The sequence below is a fragment of the Atractosteus spatula genome, chromosome 28 (assembly GCF_055471065.1).
Source record: "Atractosteus spatula isolate fAtrSpa1 chromosome 28, fAtrSpa1.hap1, whole genome shotgun sequence".
In the NCBI taxonomy this organism is placed as follows: Eukaryota; Metazoa; Chordata; class Actinopteri; order Semionotiformes; family Lepisosteidae; genus Atractosteus; species Atractosteus spatula.
This window is the reverse complement of record NC_142733.1, coordinates 11,505,174-11,517,991: the sequence shown is the minus strand read 5'-3', so window position 1 is coordinate 11,517,991 and position 12,818 is coordinate 11,505,174. Positions and strand designations below refer to the sequence as shown.

The 12,818-nt window shown below is 39.3% G+C and overlaps 1 protein-coding gene across 1 annotated transcript in view; it reads left to right on the top strand.

Moving 5' to 3' along the window:
• kdm4b (lysine (K)-specific demethylase 4B) overlaps nt 1–10,923 on the top strand; it is a 129,717-nt gene extending 118,794 nt beyond the window's left edge. The window contains exons 19-22 of the mRNA XM_088907842.1: nt 103–270; nt 1,369–1,488; nt 5,241–5,333; nt 8,165–10,923. Of these exons, the coding sequence (XP_088763968.1) occupies nt 103–270; nt 1,369–1,488; nt 5,241–5,333; nt 8,165–8,392 (609 nt within the window). The 3' untranslated portion in view covers nt 8,393–10,923. The remainder of the gene's footprint in view (nt 1–102; nt 271–1,368; nt 1,489–5,240; nt 5,334–8,164) is intronic.
• The last annotated feature ends 1,895 nt before the right edge of the window (nt 10,924–12,818 follow it).

Here is a 12,818-nt window from a genome sequence, read left to right as displayed (position 1 = left end):
GTCGCTGCTCGAAAAGGTGACGGAACACAAAAGGCAGACGGTAGCTCTGCTCATTAGCTACACGCCGTCTTCCGCTAACGAACCTCCTTCCTCTGTCTCCAGCTGAGCCAGGCCACCAAAGAGGTCTCGTTAGGACAGACTGTCATCGGCAGGAACCGCAACGGGCTGTATTACAAGTGCCGGGTGATAGGGACAGCCACACAGAATTTTTACGAGGTCAACTTTGAGGACGGATCCTACAGTGACAACCTCTATCCCGAAAACGTCATTGTGAGTTTGTGTTTCTCCCATTTTTTACCAGTAAAGGACGATGTGATGTAGAGTATTTTTAAGAGAGATTTATCCCTCTCTGGGAATTACCCTTCTCACCTCCTTCTTTTGGGTGCTAAAAAGTCCTGTTTCATCATTGTGCTCCTAATCAGATGCTCAGTCCTTGAAGATCCTTGGTTGTCATGTGGCTGTTTCTTAAAAGATCCCATGAAATCACTTTCGATAGCATGGCTGGGCCGCTTACTGTGATATTGAATGTTTCATTGTAGTAATTTCTAGATGAACTGTACTGGATTCTCCACAAAAGCACAATTCAGTGGTAAAATATATTAACAATATCATTCAGTCACATACATATGTTTTGGTCTTCTTCTCACTTGCTCAAAGCAGAGAAAGTGTGGTTGGCCATTGGCTAGGAAATTCTCAGAAATCTTGAGTTGCTATATTGCTGGGAAATCAATCTTCTCTGCCTGTATATAAACAGCCAGAAAAGATCCTTGGATATTTGGCTAGTGGCCAATATAGCTAGGTGGGCCAAATGTAACCTGTCTTGAATTTTTTTCTGAATGTGTGAAGAAAGAGTTTATGGTTTGGCGCTTTGATGTAGCAGCGGGTTTTTCTTGTTTTTTAATTTTTTAAAGCTTTTAATTGAGTTAGTCAACCGTGATATCATTTGAATATACGCTTCATGAGCCAGAGATGCAGCTAGAGCTCCGTATCTTTACTGCCTAGACAGATTCTTTCCTGGCGGTATAGAAACGAATCATCAAAGGTGCTTACTGACCATAGCCATATTTAGCCATGTAGTATATAGTGAAAATGTGCACTCACAGCTGTCCAGTTGCATGCCGTTTAGTTATCAGTGTGCTACATAGCATGGTGTCACACTTTCTATTGAGTGATGCATTAGCAGAGAGTGCTACATGTTAGCTGACAGACTGAAGAGCAACTGGACATGTGGTTGAGGGGAGAGTACTTATTTTTGTCTTGAATTGAATACAGTAGTTCTCTTTAATTGTTTTTCTATGATTAAAAATATAAAGAATGTTGCTTTATGCGTGTTTCGGAGCCTTTGCTAAGCAAGTGTCTACCCCTCAGAGTCGAGACTGCCTCCAGTTTGGGCCTCCGGTGGAGGGTGAAGTCATTCAGGTTCAGTGGACAGACGGCAACATTTTCAATGCCAAATTCATCACCGCTCACCTCATGAATGTCTACCAGGTAAGAGAGGAATTTAAAGAGAACGTTTTTTTTTTCCCCATCAAAGATGGTTTGAGAATGGTTTCGCTTTTGCTTCTGGGAAAGTCAGCCCTGGTGTGAGTGCTTGCTCGGCGATGTTTTTGACCATCTCCCCTGCGATGGACTGGTGTCCCATCTAGGGTGTACTTTCCTGTACCTGCTGCTTGCTGGGATGGGCTCTAGCTCCACTTGAGAACAGGTTTGAAGGTGGATGGGTGGAAGTCATGGTTTAAATTGAGATGCGTTTGGAGTTGGTTCAGTGGCAATGCATTGTTGACCCTGAACATTCTGTCCTGTTTACAACTGAAGGGAAGCTGAACACTTCAGTTTTTCCACCTGCAAATTTAGAGAGAATAAGAATATTTAAGTCTTGGGGATACACATTCATTCCTTTCGCCAGTTTTAGATGTTTGAACTCCTTTTGTTCAGGTACTTACTGCTTTTCATTTGTAATTACTTTTCAGAATGTGTAAAGATAAATTATGCTTTAGTCTTGACTTTGGAAATGGTTTGTAACATTTTTATAGGCGCCATATGTCTTACAAAATGAACTGTTTCCTTTCCTCTGTGTGGTTACAAGACAGTAGTTAGCTCAGTTGATTAGGTAGTTGAAAATGTAGAGGTTATCGATAAGAAATTGATGGTTCCAAATTTTTAAACACAATAAGATCCTATGTTCTAATCTAAATTCTGGCACAGAAACTTGTGTGTGAGATGGGATGATAAAATATGACAAGGGCTGACATAAAGCGCAATTCAGAGATACTGCATATGTTATTGATCCTTGAGTACTGGCCATTGTAACTCACCCTGAAACATGGTTTACAGTCGAAGCTAATCAGCTTGGCTTCTGTTGGCGTTGTGTGTATAATGGATGCTTCCAGCATCTGGTGTCCCAGTGTGTAAGGTGTGACTGTTTTACAGTAGAGGGTTTTTTGTAAATAGAAGCACTGGATGAGTTTAGGGTTTTTTTCCCCGAGTGATTCCAAGTGTGTTACTGAATGCAAGTAATTTTGAGTTTCCACCAAACATTTCTCCTGCCTCTCTTGAATCTACTGGAACATACCTATTTTATCCTTTTGTGAGGTCTGAATTTTCCACATCAGTGACTGTAACAGCTGCTTTTTTGTTAAAAGTATTCTAATTTACAACTGCATTTCAGTACAGTCTGTCAGTCATTCTGGTAGAGTGACCTGATTATTACTCAAATTTTTACAGAATTCTGTCTCTTCTTCTCTTTGTGATTCTTCTGCCTTGTGTTGTACTATGTGCTGATCTTTGAGTTCTCGAGGCCCTTAGGCTGTAATATTAAAATAAAATGTACAAAAACTATGCACTAATACAGCTGCTGATAGACAGGAAGGCAGAATGTGTCCTCGTTAGATTTCATACTAGCGTTTTTAGTCTGCAAGTGGAAAACACCTTTTTTATTATTTTGTCTTACATCCGGTCAAGTCAGACTGCTCCTCCAAATTATTTTTATTATACTTGTTTTGCATAAGCCTCTAACTGTGTTTTGATTGTATTCAAAATATAGAAAGTTAAGTTTTACCCATTTTTTGCCACTTAAAAAGCAAGGAGCAGGCTTCTGGAAAACACAACACTGTGCATCACTTTACGTTGTACATCATGTCCAACAGCTGTAAAAGAAGTTGCCCAGAATTATTTTGAATTGTCTTGCCTCAGCATGTTTTTAAATATAAATTCTAAGTGTTTTTGGCAGGATTGGAATTTGATTAGTACATGTTGTTAAATGTTGGATTTAAATAAATATTTCTGTCTTGTCTTAATTTACTATTGATAAATGTTGGTAAAACCTTTTGTTGTATTTTCTCTCTCCTTTCTGCTCTGAAACCCTGGCTTTTCTGGCAGCACTACAGTGTTTTCGTGGCCTGACTCCCTTATTGTTTGTAATTTGCTACCGCTCATGCCATTCTAAGCTGTACATTATTTTAGAAATTAGGAGGAACAGGAATTTGAGAAACAGCTGGTAAACACTGATGGTCACTTGTCCTGCAGTGCAAGGCATTTCAATAGAAAAAGTCATGACGGGGGGCTGAAACTGCACACAGATGCTGAGGACTGTAATAATAATGAACTTTATTTTATATAGCACCTTTAATGGTGGCTTCTCAAAGCGCTTTACAGAAACACAACAGCAACAACAATAAAAAATGAAAAAATACACAAGACAAACACGATGAGAATGTGTAGATGGTAGTACTAAATATAGTAGGAGCAGAGGGGTAAAGAACGGAACCAGTTAAGTAAAGGCTCTTCTAAAGAAGACACTTTTAGGTCTGGATTTGAAGGAGTTTAGAGAAGTTGACTATCTGAAATATTTTGGGAGAGAGTTCCAGAGCTTTGGGGTGCAGCAGGAGAACGCCCTGTCCCCCATAGAGTGTAGGCGGGCTTGGGGGACAGCCAGGACACCAGAATTAGATGAGCGAAGGATGCGAGGTGGGGAGTAGGGCGAAAATAGCTCAGATAGGTACTGAGGTGCCAAGCCACGCAGAGCCTGTAGAGTTATCCTCCCTAAATTAAATCTTATTACTCTTGATTGAGCACTGAACATGGCAAAAGAAGAATCTTATTGTGAAAGTTCTTGTCACAGCAAGACTGTCAGAATGTACAGTAAGTCCAGGGTTTTCACGAAGTGCCTGAGTGCAGTACACTCTTCCAAACCCGAGTGGTAGTTTGACTTTTGGAGCTGTATGGCTGTCATGTCACCCAGGTGGGTGCTGCACAGAAAGGGAGGGGGAAACTTCAGTACTGTTCAACAGTTTTGGTTTCTTATACATTTTGCAAAGGGCTCAAAGAGTAAAGGTCTTCACCTGACTGCAGGTTGAACTTTTATGATTCAAGTCAAGTATATTTTCCAATCTTCAACTTGACTCTAGACTGTCCAGTATCTTAATAAGTGCCTTCAATAAAAGTAGAAGTTAAATGATGGAAGATAATTGCCATAATTAATGACATAAAATGGATTAATATCTAGTACCACATATATAATTTTCCAATAAAATGACAATTATGCTTTTGTTTCTCATTGTTTAATGAGTGTTGGTAATGAGACATCTCAGTAGAATAAACATTGTAAAGCATTAATTTCACCTATTCATTACCTGAATGGAAAAACAAACATTGTAAAACAGCAGTTATTTAAAAATCTAATTAAGATATAAAAATATCGTCTTCCTTCTGTACTGCGAGTGTACTCGTCAATTTAAGGACGCACGCCTGGACCTTGAAGCACAGCCTGTGTTTTCTGTTTTTCTTTCCAGCCGAGTACCTTGTTTTTAACAGCAGTTAAACTGTTGTTGGACTGAATGGTTTCAGGAGAACAGTTCGATGATGGGTGTAGATATTAATCATTTGTCTAGTTTTATATGTCGCAGCTCCTTCGTTCATGTATATTATTTCAGGGAGCAGGTGTGTAGTTGACAGAGCTGGCCAGGTAGGTCCAGGTGCCTGCAAGCCGTGCTGCTTCGCTGACTTCACTGTTCGCGTGAGAAAAGACACATGGGATTATCACATGGGGGAGTGGGGGCAGTTGTACTCTATAAGAGGACTTCATAAAGGATCACAGCAGCTGTGAAGTACGCCATGTAACATTCAAGGGAAAACACAGGGCTGTCCTGTGGAATGAGTTTGAAATGTGGCGATTTAACATTGTTGAAATGTAGCATGAACAACCGTAGTGTCATCTCAGTTTCTAACACGTGTTTTCACAGGTGGAGTTTGAAGATGGATCTCAGCTGACAGTGAAGCGCAGTGATCTTCACACACTGGAAGAAGAACTGCCAAAGAAAGTCAAGTCCCGGCTGGTGAGTGACGATGAGGGCTGTCAACACAGAGGTTCAGAGGTGAAGTCATCTAAGTAGCACAGGACAGTGGGATATCCTTTGGTCCTTAAACTGCATCATGTCTTCACAGATGCAGTAGGCAGGACACCAGCAGTTGGAATATTTTCTTTTAACCATCACTTCAAATTTCTAAATGTATGTCGCTTCTACACAGCACGTCTTGGGGAGCCCAAAGCTTTGAATAACTTCAGAAAATCAAGGAATATGTAGTATAATAAAGGTCAAGATCAGATCATTATATTTAAAGAAGAAAAAATAAAACGTTCAAGTCAAGCACGGGAGTGAGCAAAGGTTCAGAAATTTAAGGGTAATGTTGCTGTTCATCGTAGATAAATTCATTAGCATTTATGCATGGAGATCAGGTGCTAGCATGTTGTCTTATTGTGGTTATTTAAAATGCACAGTTATGCATGCAGATGGTTATAGTGTCAAACTAAAAAAGGCTGGAGTTTTAAGTACTCGTCAGCTTCTCAGGTAATGTCTTTGGAGATTCATATAGCCTGTGGCAAGCAGCAGGTGGATCTTAGCTGCATTCAGCTCACATCTGCAAAACTTAAGCAGCGCAATGAACTGAAGGCACATTATGCTGACCTGTGACAGTCTTTCAAATACCAGCAGTGCTGAGACTCAGATGGCAGGGAATGCCAAAGCTGTAACTGCCCTTTCTAATGCCCTTCAGAACAGGGCAGTGCTGCCTTGCTTCCTAGCCAAGATGTGTGTCTGCTTGTAATTCGTATTCAGTGTTTTCAAAGAGTTGAGCAGCACTGTTTTTTTGAAGGCGTGCCCATTCTGGCTAATAATAAGCTGCATAAGTACAGTGTTTGCAGGGCACCTAAAAATAACTGTTCCAACATAAAAGTGTGGGCCTGTACCTAGAACTTGCTAGCATTAGACCTGTAAAACAACAAATACAAAAGAAACTAGCTATCTCCCTCTGTTAGCCTAGCTAACAACAACAAAGTGCCCAGCTAAACAGAAATTACCAACCATAAGGAGAGGCACAAACAAAAATATGGAGTACAACAAAGTCTTATGCAAGAACTTGTTCAAATCTCTAATATTCAAGGTCTCTCTTACGTTTTTCTGCTTTCCCTACATTTCTTCTGGCCTCAGTCCCATCTGCTTATATAGGCATGCTCATGCTGGAGGTCCACAGCTGATGGCAATTACAACTTCATCCCCAGTAAATACCTGGCACTGAGAAAAAAGCAGACTCGACAATACCAGCAGTTAATGCTGGCCTGGAAGTAACACTTGTTTGCTGTCCAGGTGCTTACTGTCCATTACATGCTCAGAGCCTTTCGAGCATCACCCCCAACGCCAGCTGTATCCCTGAGAATAGTGCAGAACTACCCTCTTACCTTCTCAAGTGTTGAATCAGTCTTGACAACAGCACCTCTCAGCTCTGTCACTATGACTTGGCTCCCTGGCAGAATCCTCTGCAGGTTCCAGAGATTCTCCGGACACTGAATATTAAAAATGTGAAGCGTTTTCTAATTTACATTTTACATCACTGTATTATGTCTCTACATAATTTTATGATACAATTATTTCTGAATGTTAAACAATACATGAATAAGTCCAGTTGATGGACATCAAATGCCTTGATTCTGACATGTGAAGCTATGACATGAACAATAACTCTTAATGTAATAAGGAAGAAGGGTTAAAATGTTTAGCCTTCAGTTGATAATATGCTGCAAATTAATACATTAATTATGGGTTTGATGTGACCTCCATGTTATCCCTGGCATGCCTTTAAGCAAAGATTCTTCAAAACTTTCAAAAATCATTTGACACCATGCCATCAACTTCCAGATTTTAATGAGATGCCAGTGAAATTCTCCCAGTGGATTGTGCAAAGAGGCTTGCATTCCACTGTTGAAAGATGCTGCCGATCACTCTCTGTCCATGTTTAAAAAGTGGAAACTGTTGCCTGTGATCAAACAAGGTTGAGAAACCCTGAACAGGAGCTTACATTTTTACATTTTTCTCAAGAGTTTCAGCATTAATTATTTTTCAATTACCATCACACCATTGCTCATTGCAGCAGAGACATACATGCAAGGTGTCTAGCTTCTTTTCACTGCTGAGCTTCCATTACCTCACATTCTTCTACTTCACCCTTCAGCCACTTTCCTCCACAACAGCTACGGTTTGTCTGCTTTGGTAACAGGAGTGCTTAAGCTGCCACCAAATACATCTCAATTCACAATTCAGGTGTTCTGCTGTGATCACTCAGTTTTTTCTTTGTCAATGTAAATGCAAGAATTCTTGTCCAGTGATTGGAAATTTTCACTTGGAAAGCTAGTCCATAACTTTCACCTTCTCCTCAAGTGTTAATCTGCTATCTGACATGTGAAAAGATTAATCACAAGTTAGAATTTAACAGGAAAAAAAGTAAAGTGTGTTGTTGCCAATGGGAAAAAGGTTCTCTCAATAGCTTTTTGAAAACTTTAAAAGTCATACTTAAAAAAATAATTCCTAACTAGAAGGTGGACCTCTTACTGCTCAGCTGTTCCTGGTATTCCTTATTTAAAAATATAGTTCAGTTACCTACCAGTTACAGTAAGTCTGTTAACTAGACATTTGCTATATGTAAAAACTATAGTTTTATTTCACATTTATTTATGCAAATTTACTTGACAAAAAACTACAAGCCTGTAACGGCCTGGTAACACCTGGTGTTGACTAAGCTTATGGGCTACAACAGATCAGATTCCTAGTCAGTGGAGGTCTTGTCCTTTTTCCTCTATTCAGAAGTCAAGCTTCTTGTCTGCTTTGTTTTGCAGTCCCTGTCGACAGGCGTTGTGCAGGACTCTTCCTTCTCTGGGGATGAGGTCAAAGCAGCCAAGCGGCCCCGCTTGCCCACGCCCCCTCCCTCGCCCACCCCCCCACCAGCCCCCGCCCCGCCGCCGCCCCTGGAGGACTACGGCCACGGCTCCGACTACCTGGCCATCATGGAGTCCCTGCTGCAGACCCAGTTCCCCCCGCCGGAGGGCCGGAGCAGCACGTTCTAGAGGAGCTGGGGGCAGAGGCACCGGCTTCCCATCTGCTCCCGCAGGTCGGCTGGATGAAGCAGCTCCTCCCGTCTCGCTGCACCAGGCTTTGGGCCTGCGGATGCTGTTGGGAAAACTAGTCGCGTGACACTTTTGGGAATTCTCTCCTTCTATACCGGAAAAGCAGCTAGAACTCTCCATGTGTACCATTTTGTGCAGGACCGTCACGTTACCTTTTTTCTGACGTTAAAACACCTGAGACACGCCTGGATGTGCCGTTAGCAATTTGCTTGTTTTTGCTGTATTTTTTAAGAAAACAAGCAGGCTAACAAATTACAAAGACAGCTGGACTACAGTTGTACAGTTTCAGTATATTTTTTGTGAGGGGTGGGAAAATTAGTATTTAGAAACTCCAGTGATATAGAAGAAAATGTTAAAATAAAAACACAAGAAAGTGTTGTAGTCTGAACGTCATGAGCCCTGTCCCTCACAGTTTGAGAGCTCAGGTTCTTAAATGGATTGTTACTTTATTTTTTTTTAGGGGATAAAGTAGTTGTGTGTAATTTAATTTCTTTTATCCACTGTGAGCTCTTAAGTTATTGACCATTTCTTTCCCACTGCTTTCTTGAAATTGTTCATTGTGCTTCTCTGGGAGAGTAGGTGTTATCTCAAAGATTTCTTTTCAGTCATTCAGCATTTTGATATTGTTAAATTTTATATAAGAAGGAGAAATAACAGTTCTAGTGTTGGCATGGAAACCTATCTATATATTTATAAATATATACATATATGGTATATATACACAACTCCATAGAAAGATTTAAGACTAACTTAATTTTTTTCTACCATTTTTGAGCCATCTTCAAAAGCGGTGCTATGATCATGACTACTGATGCAGGAAATATCCCTCATATAATGGAACTGTAAATATAAATTGTTTTTTTGAAGTTATACAAGGAGCAATGTTTTCAACAATGAAATACCGCCTTTTTTAATGTTTGAAAGTATGTATCTAAACAGCATTACTGCAACAGTTCACAGTTTAGTACCATGGAGAAACTGGTATTGTAAAGTAGCATTGAACTAACTGCGTTTTTGTGCACACCTTTTTCAAAGTGAGTATAGCAGCAGGCCCTTATTTCTTTCATTTTCACTGAACTGGCTTTGTTTCTCTGCCTCTGGCAATGCCTAAGGCGGAATAAAGTCCAGCTGTTTCCAGTTTACCAAAGTCTTTACTTGGTTTAAGCTCAGTGCACTCCGTGCTTCCTGATTGAACTCAGCAGGGTTGCAGGAATGGCCATTACCAGTTGACCACCTGGCTGCAACAACCTTGAAAAGATACCCAGGACTCAGGCTTGCTTAGCTGAAAGTAGAGGAAAAGGCAGAATGATTAGGCTCTTTAGTGGCTGCTAGTATGCTAGTTGATTGTTTTCACTGATATGTTAATTTCTTTGTTCCCAGCTGTTTTTTCTAAAAACAGGCTTTCAAATGTTAAAGCGAGTACATTCACCATCCTTGGGGTTTTGTCCCAGGATTTCAGTGATGCCAAAACAGTAGGAAAAGTGAAAGCGATTAAGTATATTCCCCAGTGGCAAGATGAAACCGCTTACTTCTGACCACCCTACTCTGTCCCTTATTTTTGTAAAGTTGTCTGAAAAGTAAGAAGATAGAATGCTGGGAAGATGTCTTTCAGGGCTTATAGATTAACTTAATTTAACAGCATGACACAATGTTAAATTTGTGTCTTGAGATGCCAGGATGGTAATGGTAATAGTGAATTTCTGCAGCCTTTACATATGGACAGCTTCCCATAGTCCGTTTTTTATTTTCATGGTTTGTCATCACCTCTACAACAGGTATGCTGTTAACACACTTAATCAAACATGATTAAGAAATTAAGTAATTGTGACTGGGCAAACAGAGAAACAGTATGTTTTATATTGGGTTGAGCACTTACTATATGATAGTCACTTGCAACCCAGAAAAACCAAAGTAGACTTACGTACTATTTCATTGCTGGAAACAGTGGATTTTATGAACAGGCTTTTAAAAAAATCAAAAAAGGCACCTGGTTGCTCAAGATCTCCATCCAAGAGTGGAATAAGTTCTGTGAAAGGGTTATCTTGTTGGTCAGTGCACTATTGTAAATTTTTCTGAATGTGTTCACCTTTATTATATTAAAAATTCTGTTCTCTGCATTTTGAGAACTAAATTCGTCAGCTGCTAATCTTTTTTTCTGTTAAATGTTGTAGCACAGTGATTAGCATTAATTTTGCATAATGGATGTTATACCCTTAAGTAAAAATGAAAGTGGAATTGCTTAAAACCTGAGGAAAAAAAAACGTTTTTGGCATGATTATATATGAGGATGAATGGAACAAAACTGATGATTTTAAAACTGCAGTATTTGAGACTTTATGAAACCCATACTTGCAATAACTTTTGTAATATCTGAGAAGCAAACACATGGTGTTCACACATGTTTATAAATGTTATTCAGTTCAAAATTTTGAAATGCTATTAAAACTGTGAAATGGGCCATTGACCACAGATTTCTGGAATTTGTGTTTTTAATCTTAGATCAAGGATATCCAGTCCTGTCATAGGTGGAACTATATCATCATTGTTCTACTTGCTGCTATTAAAAGACTGTATAAGTAGATTGTTGCCAAGTAATTTAGAAAACAAGAGCAATGTTCAGTCTATTCTTAACTTAATATTTTATGACTTGGGCTAATTGGTCCCTTCATTGAACCTCTTTTTTCCACTACATCTTTTTCACCTTTTGCCCTTTCAGAAGTAATCTGCTATAAATGCAGTTTCCAAGGAGATATCAAAGTCTGTGATGTATTCGTGTTTAATTCTTGCTTTATCTCTCTTTGTTAAAACTCTTAGGAGATGCAATGTACAGAAACAGCTACTGAAGGAATTTATATTGTCAAACATAATAGCCATAGTGAGTATTTTCTAAAATTTCTAAAGACACTTTAAAACAAATACAAATGTTTATTCTAAAGCACAGGAAACAAAAGCAGGCCATTTGGTATTTCAGTAGGTAAGGGAATCTGAAATCTCTTGTGTACACATTTCGTAAAAGTGCTTCGAGTTTAGGTCTCGACCACACAACCACTACTGTTTAAAGAATTTTTCTGTTCTTTTCCCTTTTAATTTCAAGCTGTGACCTAATGTCCTTTTTTCATTACTGAAATAATAGAGTGCATTAATAGGCTCAACCAGGGATTATTTTATGAATCTTAACCAAATCTGCCAGTCCCCTTTGTTCTAGATTTGAAGAGATTTAGCTTCCCTAACCTGTGATTATATATAATTCCCCTGAGACAAAGAATTCTTCTGTTCTTTGAACTATTTGTTTTTGGTGACTATAACTGAACACTATTTTGAATAAGGTCTTAAATAGTCATTATAAAGCTTGAGCTTAGTTCCCTGGATTTATACATTGTCATCCTTTGTCATCAATAATTATTTTTCACAATTGAAAAATTGTCTCCCCCACATGGTCTTGATGAGGAATCTCCCACTTTGCACTTATCAATGATAAATTTTATTTACCAAGTGTCGGTCCAATACAGGATTTGTAAGTCTTTTTGTATTTTCCTTGTCCCTATTTCTAGTTGACAAACCCATTATTTTCGCAGCATCTGCAAGTGTAACTTATTTGCAAACTATTTCTGAATCTAAGGAACAAGTTAAAGGTTTATTCCATGCTGAAAAGAGAAGAAAGGAAACAACTTTTCGGCTGTGGAGCCTTCCTCGGGTGTGATATATATCTGAATCTAAATCATTAATATAGATGAGGAACAGCATTGAGCTCAAAATGGGGGAGACAGCTGTTTTTATCTGCATAATTAGCTTGTGTTGTAACTTTAATTTTGTGATTTTTACTCCACCTCCCATGAGCTCTCAGAAAAGAAATTTCATTGCACCTACTGCCACATGTTGTGCATTTGATAAACAAACTTTGATTGACTGATTGATAGTCCTGTGCCCCCTAAAAAGCTTTCCACATTGCAGAAGTAATTCCTACCTGTCTACCCCACAATCACCAACAGGACTGCACTGCTTGGCATCTCCTGTAAAAGAAGTACCTTTTTTATGGTAGAAATTTATAACTGTGGTTTTACAACTTACTAGCACCTTGGTTGGAGTGAAACTCCGGATAAATTGTAGCGCTTTCTAGTACCAGAGGTGTATCCAATAATTTTCTCAACACAACACAACAGAGGGGAAGTCATTGGAATTGGCAATAAATGTGTAGCTGACATTACAGAGAGGCTGTATACAGTACAAATGGAGCACAACCTTTCCAGAGAGAAATATCAGGTTAAATGCAAAGCAGGCCCTTTAGAGAGAGGCTGATATAAAAAGGAGCAGCTGTATTTCTGCTGTTTCCCTATGGAAAGATCTAGCATAATGTTATCATGATGTG